Source organism: Gobius niger (genome assembly GCF_951799975.1).
Source record: "Gobius niger genome assembly, chromosome: 14".
NCBI classification, from domain to species: Eukaryota; Metazoa; Chordata; class Actinopteri; order Gobiiformes; family Gobiidae; genus Gobius; species Gobius niger.
In genome coordinates, this window is record NC_136865.1 from 11,262,589 (window position 1) to 11,280,538 (window position 17,950).

A 17,950-nucleotide genomic window follows, 5' to 3' on the forward strand; every position below is an offset into this window, starting at 1 on the left:
CACTAAAGCCCAGCCGCCTTGACCTCCACCCTGGACCCACTGCAGTTTGCCTACAGGCCTAACATCGGAGTAGAGGACGTCATACTCAACAGAGCCTAGATAAGGTTTTATTTTTCAGGACTTTATGATTCTAGTCTGAATTTCCATCGCTGAGGAGAGAACCGGAGCAAAGCCCAAACTTATCAAGAGCTATAAGAACATCTCAGACAGTTGATCTTAAGCGCTTCGAGTGCCCCATGTAGGTGGAAAAGCGCTATATAAGTTGAGTCCATTTACCATTGGTCGGTAAACACAGGATGGGTAACTTACTAGACAGTCAATGAAAATTTCACAATTCTCCCCCAATATTTAGAGCATTGAAATTTTATTTTTGAAGAATTAAAATGTGTGCTCTCCATTTTTGAATATGGTGTAAACATGTGTCAAAACAATCAACAGAACTGCACTTCAGATGAGACAAATTGAATTGTTTATGTTAAAAAAAAATTAAAAAAAAAAGTGAAACAAATATACAGTATGAAATATATGTATACAGTAATCTTTTTCACCAGCCTCTATAAAAAGCAACTTTTCCTTGTCTGGCCAGCTCCGAAATCATGTCATACTCAACAGAACCTGGATGAGGTCCTGTTCTTAACGCTTTGTTTTGCAGGACTTCCCAGTAATGACTCCAGTTTCCATCGCTGTCGGCTCCAAAACCAAACACACTCACCTAAAAACAAAGAGCTCATTTGTAGCTGTGCTTTCTTGGGACACAAACTCAGTATAAATAAAAATGAAACAAAAACATCCCATACTGACCAGGAAAGATTTCTTAAGCATAATGTCAAATATTAATGCTAATGGACAGTTCAAATAAAAAAATATAAAAACACTTTTTAATAATTGTGAGCCCAGACACTGCCCTAGGACTGATCAGATGGTGCACATGCTCTTTGGGCTACGTAATGCAGACATTAAAGAGATTTTACAGTGTTTCTTCTGGGATCAGTAAATGAAAACATGTCAATAATGTTCTGAAACAAGTACAGTGTATCCCATGGACTTACTCAGTAATCGTGAAACAGGATTGGCTGAAACTTCAACATGCAGTCTACTCCAGCATTAACTGAAGTTTAGAAAAGTGCTATACAAATAAAGTGTATTGCTATTATTTGTGCTATATATTACTGTTACTACGTTTAAGTCAGATTTTGACCAGGAATGTTGTTGGAGATGGTTTCAAGGTTCCATGGCCAGAAAAAAACGCCCAACTTCTAAGTTGCTTCATGGGCCCCGCGTTTTTAATGCTGCATCTTACCTCATCACAAATATGCAAAGCTAGAATCACAACCATGAAGCCGGTGGATGGGTATTGCCCTTCCTTTTCAAGCCATGATTGATGGACATATTTCATAAAGGCTGGATTGACCACCATCACCTGTTATACAGAAGAATCAGTCAAGGTCATCACATCTGCAAATGAGCACATGAACTCACCAAGCTCTTGTTTGCTGACATCCTTTTTTTTATTGGAGCATAGGACCTAAGAACCAAACACTGTTAAGATGGACCATGGGCAGTTTGAACCAGCAGCATCTTTTAAACATCCAAATAATACAAAAGGGGTTCACTTACTTTGCATTACTGCCTGTTTTAAATGCATCCACAAGCCACTGAAGGTCCTGGATCTTAAATGGGAAGAGCACCAGGTGTGTGTTGTTGTCCAGGTCGGTGGCGCTCTCTGGGTACATGACACGATGAGTGGTTCTGTTCCCCACGTCCTCCTCAAAGCCTTTCGTTTTACCAAAGTTAATTCTAGATGGAACATTTTTATTTCATCATTAGTTTTATGGTAACTTTCAGTAAAAGAACACAAATGCTACTTACCTAAACACAAAAGTGTGTTCATCTATTAGTTTTCCATAATGGGATCTTTTTAGATTTATAGAGTTGCCCACAACAGCACATGTGCGACAGCCATCCAGACCAGGTTCAGGCACAGGAGGATATGCAGGGAACATCTTGAAGATTTTCTGTGTGGTTTGTTTGAAAAACTTCATGTCGCGTCTCTCAAGCTGCAGTTTCTGTGAGATACAAAAGCACAGATTTGACATTACCCATTAGAGGAGTATTGACCAACAGTATTGGCCAGACTGTATTCCTCCCTCCTTAAACTGTTCTCTGAGCAACTTGCTCCTGTTCTGACAGATCTTCTCAACATGTCACTTAGGAAGTGCACTTTTCCACTTAGCTTTAAAAGATCAATCATAATTCCAGTGCCCAAGAAGACACCTGTGACGTGTCTGAATGACTATCGATGAAAACTCTTGAGTGTTGAGATTTGGATTTTTATCAGAGATCAAATTGGAGTGTCTGTTGACCTGCAACAATTTGCATATAGGAAAAACAGAAGTGCCATTTCCTTTCCTTTGGACTCTGTCTTCAGCATCTTGATGAAGAGAAAGCATATGCTAAAATGCTATTCATAGACTACAGTTCAGCATTTAACTCAAATGGCCCCAACAAAGCTCATCCACAAACTAAGTGCCTTGGACTTGATGATGACATTTGTAAATGGATTTTAAATTTTCTTATTTGTCGACCACAAAGGGTCAAAATCAATGGTTGTGTTTCAGATGAACTGAATGTCAGCACTGGTTTCCCGCAGGGGTGTATTTTGAGCCCCCTGCTGTTCACATTGTTTACTCATGTAGCATCTCATGATAAAAATGTGATAATCAAATGTGCCGAAGCAGATTGTTGAGAAATGTAAATTCCTGGGTGTGACTCTTTCTCAGATCTTGAATTGGAGCTCTAATACTACTAACATTGCTAAGAAAGCAAGACAGGACCTCTTCTTTTTACACAGGCTCCGAGAGTTAACTCAGAATACTAAGATTTTGAACTTTTACTATTGTGTAATTGAGAGTGTCCTAAACAGTTGTATTGCTGTGTGGTTTGGTAATCTCACTCTGAAAGAGAAAAAGTCTTTGAACAAAGTGGTTCGCTCAGCCAGCAGCACCATTGGCTGCACTTTGCTGCTCCTGGAGGCCACATATAAAGCTCGACTCTTGAATCGAGCTTTACAACTTGCTAATGATGCCTCAACCACGTTAGAAACAAGGCACTAATGTTCCAACCCTCCCACTGAGGTGTAAGTGAATCACTGTTTATCAGGGGTGTGTGTGGGGGGAGGCACACTTTCTGTGCATCACAGTTTATCCTATCCAGCTAGCCATACTATTATTAGTTCAATCAATCAATCAAAACTTTATTTATAAAGCGCTTTTCATACAGGGTTGTAACACAAAGTGCTTTACAGATTAAAAGCAGTTCCCGCCCACCCAACCACCCACTCTTCCAAACAGACAACACTGCTCACGCCACCCCCCTCCCCATAGCCACACACACACACGCAGCCACACACACACACACACACGATGAGATAATGGACGTAGTGCTGAGTCTGGGTACAGATGAACCAGGTAAGGAAATGCCATCAGAAATGCCATCAGAGGAGCCGTTATTTGCAATATGCAAATAACGGCTCATATTTGCAATATGTAAATAACATTAGAATAATAAAAACATATATGTAAAACTAGCTAGAAACTAGTATAATAAGATAATTATAAACATAAATAATAATAAAAATAACTGAATAAATAAGTAAGTAGAAATCAGCTAAAAGCTAAGCTAAAAAGGTGGGTCTTGAGCCTGCTCTTAAAAACATGAATGTTCTCTGCTGCCCTGAGCTCCTCCGGCAGGTCGTTCCAGAGGCGAGGGCCGTAATACTGGAAAGACGCCTCGCCGTAAGTATTTTTGTTGACTTTAGGAATAACAAGGAGACCTCTGCCGGAGGAGCGAAGGGGCCGTGAAGGTTCATAGGGTAAAAGCAGTTCTGAGAGATAAGAAGGACCAAGACCATTAAGACATTTAAAAACCATTAAAAGAACTTTAAAATCGATCCTGAAACACAGGTTTATTCTAAACAGGAGATGCTTTTCTTTCAAATATATTTCAAATAAAAAGAGAAAGAAGTGAGTATGGCTAGCCAGTTTAGTTTGTGGCTGCTGTAGAACTGTAGAATTTACCATATGATAAAAAGTCAGTTGAGATCTTAGCACACCACTGACAGATGCACAAAACTTTCTTTGCTCACTTCTCATCACAGTCTCGATACACATCTTTTCACAACAAAAATAGCATGAACGTAACAGTTCCTACAAAAATGTGTTTTTCAAAAAATACAATTTTGATAAAATACATTTAAAACAAATGGGGCTCTTACCTTCCACCAGTTAAAAGCCTCTTGTGACAGGTTATAATTGCTGGTCAACAACGGTGTGATGTTTTTCTGGAAACGTTGCATAAACCAGGAGTGATCCTGCTCAAGGCATTTCTCACTGCCACATTCTGTGTTTGTCAAATAAAGTTTAAATGAAGGTGACATTTCTGAAACTTTCCAGATGGTGGTGATGCCAGCAACGCATAGCAGCAACAAAAACACTGTCCTTTTAAAAGTTTGTTTACTCGAGGGGTTCATTAGATCTGCTCTGTAGAAAAGACACATTGTGAGATTTTTAATATTACATCAACTTAATTAGGCCTATATGATAATTAAAATAACAAAACAATTGGCTTCCTACCTGAGCAGTTAACTTCCAATCATGGCATCTGTGTGTCCAACAATAATTGCTGAGGAGAGAGGCAAGAGAGCGGGTGTTCTTGTGAGACTGCATGCCAACTGTTCAGAAATTTGACATGCAAAGGGCGTGGGAGTCTACCTGTTTCCATAGTCACGCCAACTAGGTGGACCTTTTCACATTCATTTTCAGAAAAAGAGAGATTCAGTGGAGAGCGCAGTGAATTGTTTAAGATGAGGTGAGCCTCGTCTGGAATGTCAGCAAGATCAGGTGGGTACAGCTGAGGGTGGGGAGGAGCCTTGAATGAAGTCCGATACCACCTCTACATCAGGTATCACATGGCCTTATGTAGCCTCTCTTCTTAGTCGCTTATAGGGAGAAGGGGGGGAAAAATCTCTGGATCGAGGTTAGTTATTTTGTAGTGTAAATCTAATCAAATGTTAAAATACTTACTGTGTATTCCGCTTGAGTACTAAAATATGGTTGATTAATCCATGTATGAAGTATTCAAGTAGAGATAAAAGGTCACTGAACAACTCAAGCTGTTGAAATAAGCCATGGTAAAGAAAAAAAAAGAAAAAAAAAATACATTTAAAAAAAAAAAAGCCAACGAGCCACTGTCCCACCGAAACTCACAAGTCAGAGTACAACAGACCAGAAAGACTAGACGACCTAAACTGAGCTCTTCCGCCCCGCCGTGTGAGACAACACCATATGCCATTCAGCTCGGACGCCGAAAAAGGGATGTCAGGTTCCACAAGGTTATATGCAAACATGAACCAGACTTATGTATCGGGTTACAACAAGTAACACCCGGCCATCCTGTGCATGTGGGAAAAGAGGGACGACTTTCAGGGGGGACATAAAGATTTGTTTTCATATTAAAAGATGGCATCTATAGATCATGAATTGTGTTTGTGTATAATATATCAAATGAATGAATAATAAAAATGTACAATTGGTCAAAAGTCCCATTTTCAACAGATCATTTTTGTAAGGAACTCATGATGCACATAAGGAAAAAAGTTTGTGCTTTTCTGCTTTAAGTGAAGAGTGTGCCTCACTTACACTATGAAAGCTACGACCAATACAATAATGTGTATTTTTCAATCTGCTTTTTTAGGTTGATCAAAAGACTGAAAACAATAGAAAGGAATAAAAATCATGCAATTATTTTTGAACCTGCATATTTAAAGCACTGAAAAAATGGACCTGATGGCCTAATAAAAAAAAATGTAAAGAAAAGGGAATCAGTAACACTCTTTGGTTAGCTCGTGTATGTATGATTATCGGGCATGAGCCAACGGGATGAGGACTGGTTAAAATTCCTCAAACTTGTGCAGGAAATGTCCCATGAATCTAGTGGATATCACAAAAACTTGAACAGAGCGTGGAGCTAGTTTGTGCTGTGGTGTAACCTATAGACTCGAATCAGGCCGACACAGTGAACTAAGAAGGTTTGTTTTGAGAAGGGCTATAGGGAGCCCATGCCCCTCCACTGTTGGGACAGTAAACAATCACTGCTATGTGGAGAAACTGGTCAGATTCCTCTCTATGTGGAGAAACTGGTCAGATTGCTCTTCACCACTGCTGGAGTTGAACAGAAACTTGGGCAAAACATGCAAAAGATCTAATTTTAACCTGTAGGGCAGCAACTCCCACTGTGCTCTCCCACTCTCTCCTCCTTTGTCTTCTTCACATTTTGAGTGATGCACTTCGCGGCCAGGTGGCACAATGGCAGGGTGAATAGTGCTCTTGCCAGTTTGAATGATCGGCCCACTGTGTTTACTCACTGAAATGGAAACAAAACGTCTTGTGTTATGGAGAGATGCTCTGTGGTTTGCTGTCATCTGTTTGGTCACCATTCTTCTATGCTGTTTCCACCGCAGGTGCATGACTTGTTCACCCTAAGTGGAATTCTGCCTGTTTGGACTGACATAGAACACCTTAAGACCGCAGTACGTACAAAAAACCTGAAAACATAGCAAACAAGTATGGTATTTTGGATAATGGAACATTGCGTAACACAGTGTGATGGAGTTCACAATAAAACTGCTGTTGTGGTTGTTTTTTTTTTTAGCATACTGGTAAAACATTACCATGTGTTACAAGTTGCTCTAAGACCTTTAAACTAAATTGTTCTACGTTGTCCTGTAAAGTCGATGAAAAGGCTTTATGTTTATGAATAGTGTGAATACTAATATGTAGTGCAAAGTACATTTGGTTTGTCCATAAATATCAGTAATAAACCACTAGGCTGGTCATGGTCCTCTGATCCTCTCACAGCAGCACCAGGGAGAAGCGCAGGTGCTTGAGCACCACCTGGGTTCTCTCTGTGCATGTCGCTGTTGGTCCACTCTGCAAAAACTCAGGTCACAGTGCCACCCAGTGGATTATTGTTGCACATGGAAGAAAAGGCAAGACAGAGAGAAGATGACGTTGATATGTCATCAATTGTAACTTTACAAATAAGATCTGTTAAATTACAGAAAATATAATTTTTCACATGTCAATGATACAATGAAATAAATAGATTTGTGTTGCCTTTTTCATATTAAAGATGGCATCTATGGAGCATGACTTGTGTTTGTGCATGTATCAAATGAATGAATAATGATAATGTCCAATTGGTCAAAAGTCCCATTTTCAACAGGCGTTTAGGGATGTGATGGATGTGAGGAACTCATGACGCATATAAGGAATAAAGTTTGTGAATGTGTGCCTCATTTAGACGATGAGAGCTACGGCCAATACAATAATATATATATTTTTCAATTTATTAACTTTTTTAATTGATCAAAACACTGTAAACAATAAAAAGGCATGAAAAAATACATTCATTTAAAAAAAAAAACAATTCATAAAGCACTGAAAAAATTGGCCTGCGCAAATAGCCTAATAACAACAAAAATAAAGAAAAGAAAATACTCTTGGTTAACTCAAAATGGTGTAGGAAATGTCTCATGAATCCAGTGGATATCACAAAAACAAAATGCTGACATGCATTTCCGAGCAGCGCGTGGAGCCAGTTCGTGCGGTGGTGCCTTGATTAGTAGGCTATGAGGAGACACCTCTAATGTAGCTTGATGTCTCCATTTTAAGCAGGTGCCTGCGCGGCGCTGGAATAGTTAAAAGTCTAATTAAAGTTGTGCGAAGCAGAGCTGATAGCGCTGTCTGAGAATTATAAAGCGCTTCAGCTTTCACTATTGCCATTTAAAGTGCAAGTCTTTGCTTAAACCCCAATGTGTTTAATTACTCTGCACTCAGAAACTTATCACATGAAGGTTTTTTTTTTTTTAACTGCAGTGACAAGCTCAATTCACACCCATGTAGTAGAATTCTGCACAATAATAGAGAGTGGACAGGAGTGATTTTGTCTTATGAGCCAGCACGTTTCATTTTAAGACATAAGAGGTAAATAGAGGTGAAAAGGTTTCCAGCTAAACTCACATAAATCATTGTCTCTGGCCTACAGAATCGCATCTTACCTTGTTTCGGGAAAAAAGCAATTCCGACTGCCATAGTATCTCAGTAGTAAAGCTGTCGATGTGGATGGACATGAGCTCTGAGTCAGTCATCTGTACATGGATGTGTATAAGTAGCCTGGGGCTGTGGGAAATGTCGAGCGAAGGTTTTAATGAAGGGCCCTCTGAAGCTGCAGAGAGATGCCCAATGCAAGGTCAGAGCCAAGAGGGACTAACAAGTCATCAATGCGTCTGTAGGATTAATGGACTTCTCTGAGATGCGCGAGGACATATTGCAAAACTGACACACATGAACGGCGACAGTTTAAAAAAAAAAAAACTCTTCTCATCCAGCTATGCCTTTGTTCATCGGGGCGACCAACAGCAAAGCAGACACAGCCATTTATTGTGAAGATCTATACCAGAGGTTACCGATCGGGCATTTCCCAAGGCCTCATAGTCCTCCAAAAAGTGGTTAAAAAAGACGAGAGCACAACAAAAACACTTTCAAAATGTGACAAAAACGCTGCAAAAGCGTGATGAAAAAGCAACAACAAAAACGTCAATGAGAACACCACGGAAAAGTGATAAAAAAGTGACCGAAAAAAAAAAAAAACACGACAGAGACGCTTCAAAACAATGCAAAAAAACCATTATTTTTTTGGTGAAAGAACTGTCAACTTTGATCAAAATCACTATTTCGAATGACAAAATCTCAAATCCAAGGCTCTGTGAGTTTCTCATCATTGTAGGAGCACATGGGCTCTGTAACTAAACAATGTAGTATGTCCGCGGGCTTTCCACGGTTTTTCAGATATTTTTGGGCGGGTTTGGATGCCCAGACCTGGCAACCCTGCTTGAACACCTCACTCACACAGCCTCCGGTGCTGCTAATCAAGAGGGGAAGAACCTGATGGCTCCTTGTAGATGTTGGATTATAGAACAAACAGACATTGCATGTGGATTTCAGCTGCATCAGCGTAGTTTGGTAAGATATTCAGATCTTTTTGTAAACTTCTGCCATAATGCTAAACTGCTAAGCTGCTAACTGTTACTGTCTGCTGATCTCTGAGCAGCCATATGTCCATTCTGGAAGAGCACAGAAGGGCCACTGGCTCTAGGGCCACCGGTCCCGCCTTAAAGGAATAGGCCACCGTTTTTACATACTGAGATATGTTCTTACCTTAGCTTTGACGAGTTCTTTAGGACCTGTCTGATCTTCACCCGTGCCTTCAGTCACGTATACACAGCGCAGACGGCGTTAGCATTTAGCCTCTCCCCCTCTCCACTATAGCTCCAAAACAGGTCAAGATAGAAGCTACCAAGCTCTTCCACGTTTTCCCTATTTAAATATGGTTACGTGAAGTGTTACACTACAAAGTATAATTACACAAAATGAAACAATGTAGATTTTCTAAGCGGATAAAAGGGGGAACTATATTGTAAGGAGTAATAATACCAGGAGTAATTTGGCATCCGCAGAGTAAAGTGAGGATTACTGCGCGGATTTCGAAGACCAGACAGGTCCTAAAGAACTCGTCAAAGATAAGGTAAGATCATATCTACATATTATGTAAAAACGGTGGCCTATTCCTTTAACTGAGCTTTACCCAAATCTAAAAGAAAAAAAGAAAAGCATCAAATTAGCGACAAAAAGAGGATGAAAAGAAAACAAAAATGTGCCAGAAAAGCAACACAAAAAGTGACGAAAAATGTGATGAAAAATCAACAAAAACACAACAACTAAGCAACGAAAAGGCCACAAAAACATTACAAAAAATGATAGAAAAAATGTGACAAAAACACAATAAAAACGTGACAAAAACACAACAAAAAGCCGCAAAAAAAGTAATGAAAAAAAAAAGAGGTTAAAAATTGTGCCGACTTGACAAAAAGTTACAATCACTCTTGTAGGTCTTAGTTTTCAAATGAGGTGTTACATTGTTGCTCTCCAGTCGAGAAGCTTTTAGATTTGGGTAAAGCCAAACAGGAGAAAATGCGCTCCGTTAAGGCGGGTGGTAAGTGCCCATTTACGCTAATTTGGGCCAGGCTGGTCAGAGTCCAGGGCTGTTTTTCAGTCCCAGTCCGGCCCTGTCTCTGAGTCTACACGTGCTTGTGTTTACATGGTGCGGGGGATGGGTGGGGGTGAGGGGTGTGTGCTGCAAGGTAAGGGAGATCCAGCGAGAGGAGAGCACTGTGGGAATGCAACCTTGCCGGTCCAGCAGAACAGGGTCGCTTTATGACCTTAAAGCCACTCCGCGTGAAATTTCCCCCAATGAATAAAATTGAAATACAAGCATTTATTTTATGACAGATATTTTCATCATTGAAAAATACGTCATAAATGTACAAACAAACATCTATGAGGCTCACCCCTCCCAATATATGACTGTAAACTTTACTGGGAGTGGGTACGTCTCCCGCTCGTCGCCATGGAGATGTGACGAAAGGCAGTGGAATTTGAGTTTTACACAGGTTAGTTTCTCATCCAAATCCATTCTTTTCTCACACACTGCAGTAATAGCATTTTCTGCGTTGAGCTGGTCATGAGGAGCATGTTTTTGTTTTGCCGCATCAGTGTAGTCCAAAATGTTACGCAGTGTACCTTTAAGCTCCAGTTCTGCAGAACCCGGTCATTGCTTTTCTATCGTGCTGTTGGTGCTGGACTATCTGCTGAGAAGAAAAAAACTTGGTCATTAAATCTTAAGTGTTAGCCGTTGCTCAAAGAAGAGTAGCATTTTTTTTTTTCAAATTCAATAAATTTTGCTTCCTAACTGCAGTGTGAGAATAACCAGACTTGATAAAGCACCAAATGCTTTATTTTCCGGTTTGCTGGAATTACTGGCTGCGAACTGATGTGTAATTAAAATGTCTCTTTCAATTTGAATTCTGTTCACATCGTGGCGTTTGAATGGGTAAATTAAACGCACCCCACAAAGCTATCCCCCCCACCCCACCCCACCCCCCTCCTTCGTTTCATGTTCAAATCAAAGGCAAATTCAAAGACGGGAACAGACGTAAATCACTCCCGAACAATATACTCAGAGTTGCCGCAACGTGATGACATGTTGGCAGTGACAGAGGAGCAAGTCCGAATGCTTCTCTATTTTTTTTTTTAGGTTTATTTTAAGTTGCAGCCAATGAAGGGGGGGTCTTTGATCAGGGAGATGAGAGAGGCGGAAGGAAAGGTTGAACACCTGCAAAAAAAAAATCAAATCTACAACGATGTTTACGAATCGTAGAGATCGAGTGGCGGGAAAAACCTCGACTCGTTTGGCCAGTCGCTTCTGACACGCTGCTTCATGGTCCGTCTCAGACCAAATTCCGCTTCTGAAACAGGACCAGTGCAAGGCGTGTGTCGGTATTTATGAATGGGCCATGCAGCTGCTCAGGAGTAGCAGTAAGGGGTCTTGTGAATGTGTCAATCGGCAGGTTAGTCATTGAGGGGGGGGCTCAGGGGACGCTCAAAGCTCCTCTAGTTGTACAAGTACACCGCCAGACGCATTGCAGAACAAAGTACGGAAATGGGAAGTGTTTTCTTGTACTAATCTACTCCCAGTATCCAAGAACTGCCACATGGAGCCTGGTTATATGAAAAAAAAAAAAAAAGTACTTTGTTGCATTTGAGGGAATTGACAGCATTATAATTTGGAGACGAAATACTGTAAGAGATTCTTTGTACACACAATGAAGAAGAATTAAGTGCAGTGTGTTTGCTGCTGATAACTAACCAAAACACAGCTGCCTTGTTAATGACAAAGCCCAGTAATAGCTTGAGGAAATGTTCAGCCATATCCGTTGCAAATGATTGTCCGTATGGCAAATTCACAAGAAGAAAATGAAGAAATCCTGCAGACTGTGAAGTGTTTAATTGAACATTTGTTTCTCCAGAATAAGTAATTGTCTTCTGTTTTTGGTTCTCTCGTAAAATGATATATAATGTAATGAAAGTGTAAGCCCATAAAAAGCTCGTCACTCACACAGAGTGTTTTATATTCTTAGGACACTACATGCCCAGATGAAATGGTTTGTTTCGCCCTCTGGCCGTTCAGTGCCACATTGGCTTTGACTGCATTTTTCTAACCTTATATACTGAACCTCGCCCCCTCTGATGGATGATTAATGATGTGGCAAAAGGCTCTGTCAGAATGGGGCCATCTACATAGACAAAGTTAGTCTATCAGGTAGAAAGGCTTGAGGTTGTGTCAAACATCTCACACACAAGGGGAGGCAAAAGCAAGGCTTCACCGTGCCTTTCGGGTCTGGTTCTACAGATTCATCGTTTGTGACTTTGTTATTTTTGCTTTTGTGATGGAAATAAACTGAACATCGCCAACAACCAGTCAGTCAATCAATCAACAATATAATTTTCCACTTGGTTGTGTCGTATAAGGCGAAAACAAATAATGGAGGGCAAAATAACACTGTGTTTGTTTGTCTATAACATTATCCAGATTAATTCAAGACATCGTTTTCTTTTTCTTCCCTCCTCTGCAGAATGACCTTCCTTGAACTAACAGAAAACAGATATTGATGTGAGGTCAAGATCACTTTACAAAGGAAGGGAATATCTTGGTGCACCCATATACCCAACAACATAGGTCTATAGGTCATTCACTTCTTTGTTAAGAAATATAAATATCAAGGACTTTGTCCCCTGGTAGAGTCTCCCACGGCAAACCTGAAGGGTCAGAAAAGATCGGATTAGAAGCCCATTATAATGAGAGACATCACCCGGGTTGGCCCACCGGCAATTTTTTCTTCCAAGGAAGTTGGTGCACAGTATACATTATATCAACCAATCAGGGTCAGGGTTATCCTATTCCTAGGATGCAGTCGTTGGGAACTATAGGAATAGGATAGCCCTAGCTTGGCCTTAGCCATCCGTAAACTCCGGTCAATTATAAGTTACCTACATGTATGTATATACATGTGGCTGCGTTACATCGGTTGAATTTCAACCTACCATTCAGCGAGCGGGGGAGGCGGGTGTTGTAGGTGACGTTAAGCATTTGCGCCACATTTGCTGGTTGTAGTTTGGCAATGGCGGCGGATACGAAAGTAATGGAAGCTCTTCAAACTGTTCGGTCTCGGCTCCCAAATATCCAGAAATTAAAACTGAAGCCTTGGAATATGCAAGGAAATGCCCCCAAGAGTTATGATAGCTGCGTCACTCACTCGGGCGCATTTCATACGTCACGATCAAACACTAGCGAAAATCAGATCCAATCGTTTCAAAGGAGTTCACTCCTCCCACCTGATAACGGAGCTCAATTGTGACGGTCCAGACCCTTGTACGAAACGCAATGAGGGTCTGGTAAAACCAGGCTTGGATAACCCTAACCCTGATTGTAAAAAAAATTGTCGGCCTGACCAGGCTGACCCCACAAGAACATCAAGAGACGTCCTAACGGGGAAACACCTGTGGGAGGAGCCATTAGGGACACGTGCCCGCGAAACCTGTCAATAGGTAAACCGGAGTAGACGGATGTTTTTCCCCAGTCATTAGATTGAGAAGAGTAAAATTTGCTCTGAATAAAAGAAGGAGAAAGATCGGGAAGATTTGATTCACATTTAATTTCTGCAGCTAAAGGTCCGTGATTGGTTCATTCACAAACTTTGGGAAGCAGAATGATGTTCTGAGAGGAATGCGCCTCACCCATGGGCTTGATTCATGGTTGATTTGAAGTTTAAATGAATCAATTAAAAGTGTGCCCATTATGCCAAGGTATCACTATCTTCCTTCCTTCTTGCCTTCCTCTGAATTTTTCAGTTTGGAGAGTGTTCCATCCCAACTGGCTGCGTACTATATTATACGCCGCATTTCCTGGAGAATCAGCATGAAATCACATGAAATGACCTGTGTCCATTGTCTGACTTGAAAATTGCCTGAGTAATTGGTTTTGTCTTCAAAAGGTCCTTGCTTGGCTTCATCTTTATGCATTACCTGCAGCTTGCGGCGGACGCTATAGCTGCCACTCTGCTGTATTCTCAGGTGAGAGAGTGAGTTATTAAGCCCGGTAAATATGTCCCACCTCCATCCTGATAGGGCGCATTTTAAAAACCACGAATAACAAAGGAGATTAAAAATAAACAGACCTTGATGTGAAAGACTGAGGGGACTGCTGCAGAGGAGGGCGCTGCATGCATTAGAGTGTTTGTCTCATTTATGGAAATCGTTCAAGTCTATTTGGATCTGTTCAAACGGAAAAGCCTTGCTATTCATTTCGCGCTGAACAAGCAGTGATTATGCAATATCCGCCAATAGACAAGAATCCCAGGCAGGCATGGACTACAGTATGTCAGTCACTCCAGCAGCCGCTCAGGTGGGATCCGCCGCGTCGCCCGGAGAGCGGGGCAGACAACATGGCAGCCTCTGCTTTGATCACCGCGGCTGGCCCATGAATTATGCACATATGCACATCAACTATTCTTCTTGTCGCAACCTGTTGTACTTGAGACTTCCAGGTCCGGGAAACCAGCGCGCGGTAAACAATGCGGCAGTCGGGGGGCTTCACGTAAGCGAGTAAAGTGTATAAACGGGGCGACTTCATGAGCTTGAGTAGAACAGTTGTTTTTAGTGGTTTTTGAGGGGGGGGGGGGGGGACAGTGAATGTACTTTGCTGAAGTAGTTAACTGTTCAAAACTAGATAAACAATAGGGCAGGGCTATGGCAGATCAGGCCAGTGGACCCCCAGAGGTGAAGAAGCTTTGTGGATGAGGAGGGATAAGTAAAAAAAACTCTACACAGTTGTTGTTGTTGTTGTAATGGACAAGAAGAAAAATGATTATCAATCAAACAAGTCAGTGAGAAAACCGAGAGAATATTTCCTTCTTAACAATGTTATCATCTCAGCGCGCGTACTCATCGAATGACATTATCCAGATATTCTTTTTCTTTAATCAAGACTTTTTTTTCTCTCTTTCTGAATCTGCCTGTGAAGTGAGGTGAGAGCCCACCTGCCACAGCCGTCGCCGCAGTACAGCAAACTTCTCTCACTTGTCAATTGAAGCGATTTTTCACTTCTGACATCTGTGTTGGCTTTCCATCTTGTCTGAAAATTGAATCTCAGATGCTCCTCCCTGCCCTGTTTTCTCGCCGTAAAAATGAAAGACACACATAGAATCCACAAACACGGCTCAAGCAGCAGCCAAGGATGAGTTTCTCCTGCTGTGATGCTGTAAACTCTTTCTTTTCTTTCTCTTGTCAGGAGATATATTGCTCATATTTGATAAGCATGCAGTGAGGGGATTCAATTTGACATCTGGAGACGTGCTCGGTATGACTGCTGTTACGGCGTCTAATTGTGAATGGAAGCATGAACATAGACACAACATATCAATAAACAGATTTAGAAATAAAAGCTGTAACGTATCAAATCAATAAGTTATATATAAACAAAACATGCACAACCCAATGGGAAGGATTTAGGGCTTTGCGGGTGAGACATGCGCAACTTTTTTCACTGCAGTTGTGCAAAAGTTCACCAACCAATTTCTACTTCTGGTTTATTGAAGTATCTCTACGAGGAAAATGTTTCTTTGGAGGTGAAGGAGGAGCCCCCTTTTCAAGTTTCCAAGTGATGTCACAGGGCGAGATAAGTCAGTGTTTGTCTGTGGTGAACATATCCTATGTATCAAACTGTTCTTAATTGAGCACGGCATTTTCCGGACTAATGCTTTGAAAACAGAACTTATTGGAGAGCGACAAACCTGGTGCAGTGCCAAGATATAAGACACTGCTTTTCCCCCAGAGCCTAAAACAGTGAGTAAAACTGCAGCGAAATGGTTACATTTGGATAATATTATGTGCACTGAGAGGCTAGAAGCTCCAGTAACTACTCCTCATAATATAAATATGCTAAGCCCTGACTGTGAGACATTACATGTCTCGTAAACAGCACGATACAAAACTACCCTCGTGTCAGATGTTTTGTCAAAGACAGTTCAGTGAGGCTTTATTCACCGTGATGTATTTTCTTGACCAGTGATGCCAGTGATAATCTACTTTTTTCAGTAACTGGTACTATGGTGGGGAGATGGTATCACAGATAGTAGAGCGGGGTGCCTTGAGACCAGAGGGTTGGCAGTTCGAATCCAGCAGGTGCACACCATACACCAGTGTCTATGTACATTGGTGTGTGTGTGTGTGTGTGTGTGTGTGTGTGCGTGCGTGCGTGCGTGCGTGCGTGCGTGCGTGCGTGCGTGCGTGTGTGTGTGTGTAATTGGGTGACTGTTTCCTTGATGTAAAGCGCTTCAAGTGCCTAAAGCAGGTTCTATATAAATGTGACCATCTATTATAGAAAACGCAATCTCAATGGGCGCCGCCTGGGCGCCGCCATGTTTATTTCCCATACCGACTTTGAAGCTAAGCAGGGAAGTGCCTGCTTAGAACTGGGATGGGAGACCGTTCCTCGGATGCTAAGCAGGGAAGGGCCTGGTTAGGACTGGGATGGGAGACCGTTTGGGAACACCAGGAAGCCTGGCGACAGTACTGAGCGTGTGCGCGGTTGGTGGTGCTGCTGTCCCAGGACAACCCGCTGTCACAAAAACGCGAGTGCACGAGATCTGACTACCGTGCATGTGCGCGCATCCAAACAGGGCGATGTATGTGTGCGCGCGTGTGTGTGTGTTCGTGCGTGTGTGTATGTATGTGCGCGTGCGCATCCAAACAGGGCGATGTGTGCGTGTGTGTGCGTGTGTGTATGTGTGTGCGTGCGTGCCCAAAACCTGCTCAAACACGAGCCTCTAATCAAACGCGCTGCTCCGACTGATTTATCCTCCGTCTGAGTAAATGCGAAAATGAAACTACAACTTAACGAGCGCATGGCCTGCACTGCGTTGTTTTTTTTGTTTTTTTCTTTCTTTGCTGCTGTACCATTTGTTTTCTATTTTGCTTTCACGTATTGTGAGCCCAGAGGTACATTTCATTCTAAAGCAGCTTTGAAGCATTGCCAATTTTATTGTAAGGTTATAAATACTGTCTAACAACGATCATTAGGCTATTTCAGTTCAAAACCTACTCATTATTTTTTTTATTGTACACTGCCGTGATGCACCAAACCACGGGTCCTGCACCGTGAACCGAACCGTTAAAGCTGAACCCCTAATATTTATCCATCATTCTTCCACTGTCTCTTGAATCCTGTTCCCCGAGTTTAGCGAAAATATTGTCGTAGTTTATAAGAAAGGAGTACGGGTGCATCAAACACTCCAATTGCAGTTTGTTTGAAATTGTTTTTGCCTTCATTCTTTTACTCATTTGTAGTGGCCATAGTTTTTGGAATGGGTTGGGAACCACTGGTCTACAGCTGAACTGTGTGACGGGTTGGACATTTCTTTGTAATCACTCATAATCTCAGATTATCGAATGTGGAGACTAGCGAGGCCCGGCCGAAGGCCGGGTCTCAGCTAGTTTAATATAACACATTACTTTTTCCAGACCAGTAATTAGATTAAAGGTACTTTTCCATATACCTCTGTTTCTTGTGAGTGACGTTTCACATTTTCAGCATGAGGACAACTCAAAAGATAAACGTAGACAACAATAGAGGAGGAGAAAGATAGAAATACGTCACTGTTCTGAATCTATGGAGGCATCGTTGATGTTGCTGTTAAAACGCACTAACGCGAGTATTGGCCAAACCGATCGTCATTTGCATTTTGAGGCGGGGAAGGTGATCAGTCGGCAGCAGATGAATGCAACTATCCACCCATCCATCCATCCATCCATCCATTTTCTTCCACTTTTCCGTTGCCGGGTCGTGGGGGCAGCTGTTGGATCAGCCCAAATCACATTGCACCGGCCCCTTATGGCTCCTCCTGCAGGTGGTGGGTCCACAGAAGGACGGCCTCATG

General features: G+C 41.8%; 1 protein-coding gene across 1 annotated transcript; it reads right to left on the bottom strand.

The window, feature by feature from the left end:
* Positions 1-544: 544 nt before the first annotated feature.
* Positions 545-2,062, bottom strand: LOC306973397 (CMP-N-acetylneuraminate-beta-galactosamide-alpha-2,3-sialyltransferase 2-like; the record flags this gene model as incomplete). Its single annotated transcript, XM_079570323.1, has 5 exons — positions 1,870-2,062; positions 1,618-1,797; positions 1,480-1,525; positions 1,301-1,420; positions 545-712 (listed from the first exon to the last, which is right to left on the bottom strand). Exons 1-5 carry the CDS (start codon positions 2,040-2,042, stop codon positions 545-547), a joined length of 687 nt encoding a protein of 228 aa, XP_079426449.1. The 5' UTR covers positions 2,043-2,062.
* Between the last annotated feature and the right edge of the window lie 15,888 nt (positions 2,063-17,950).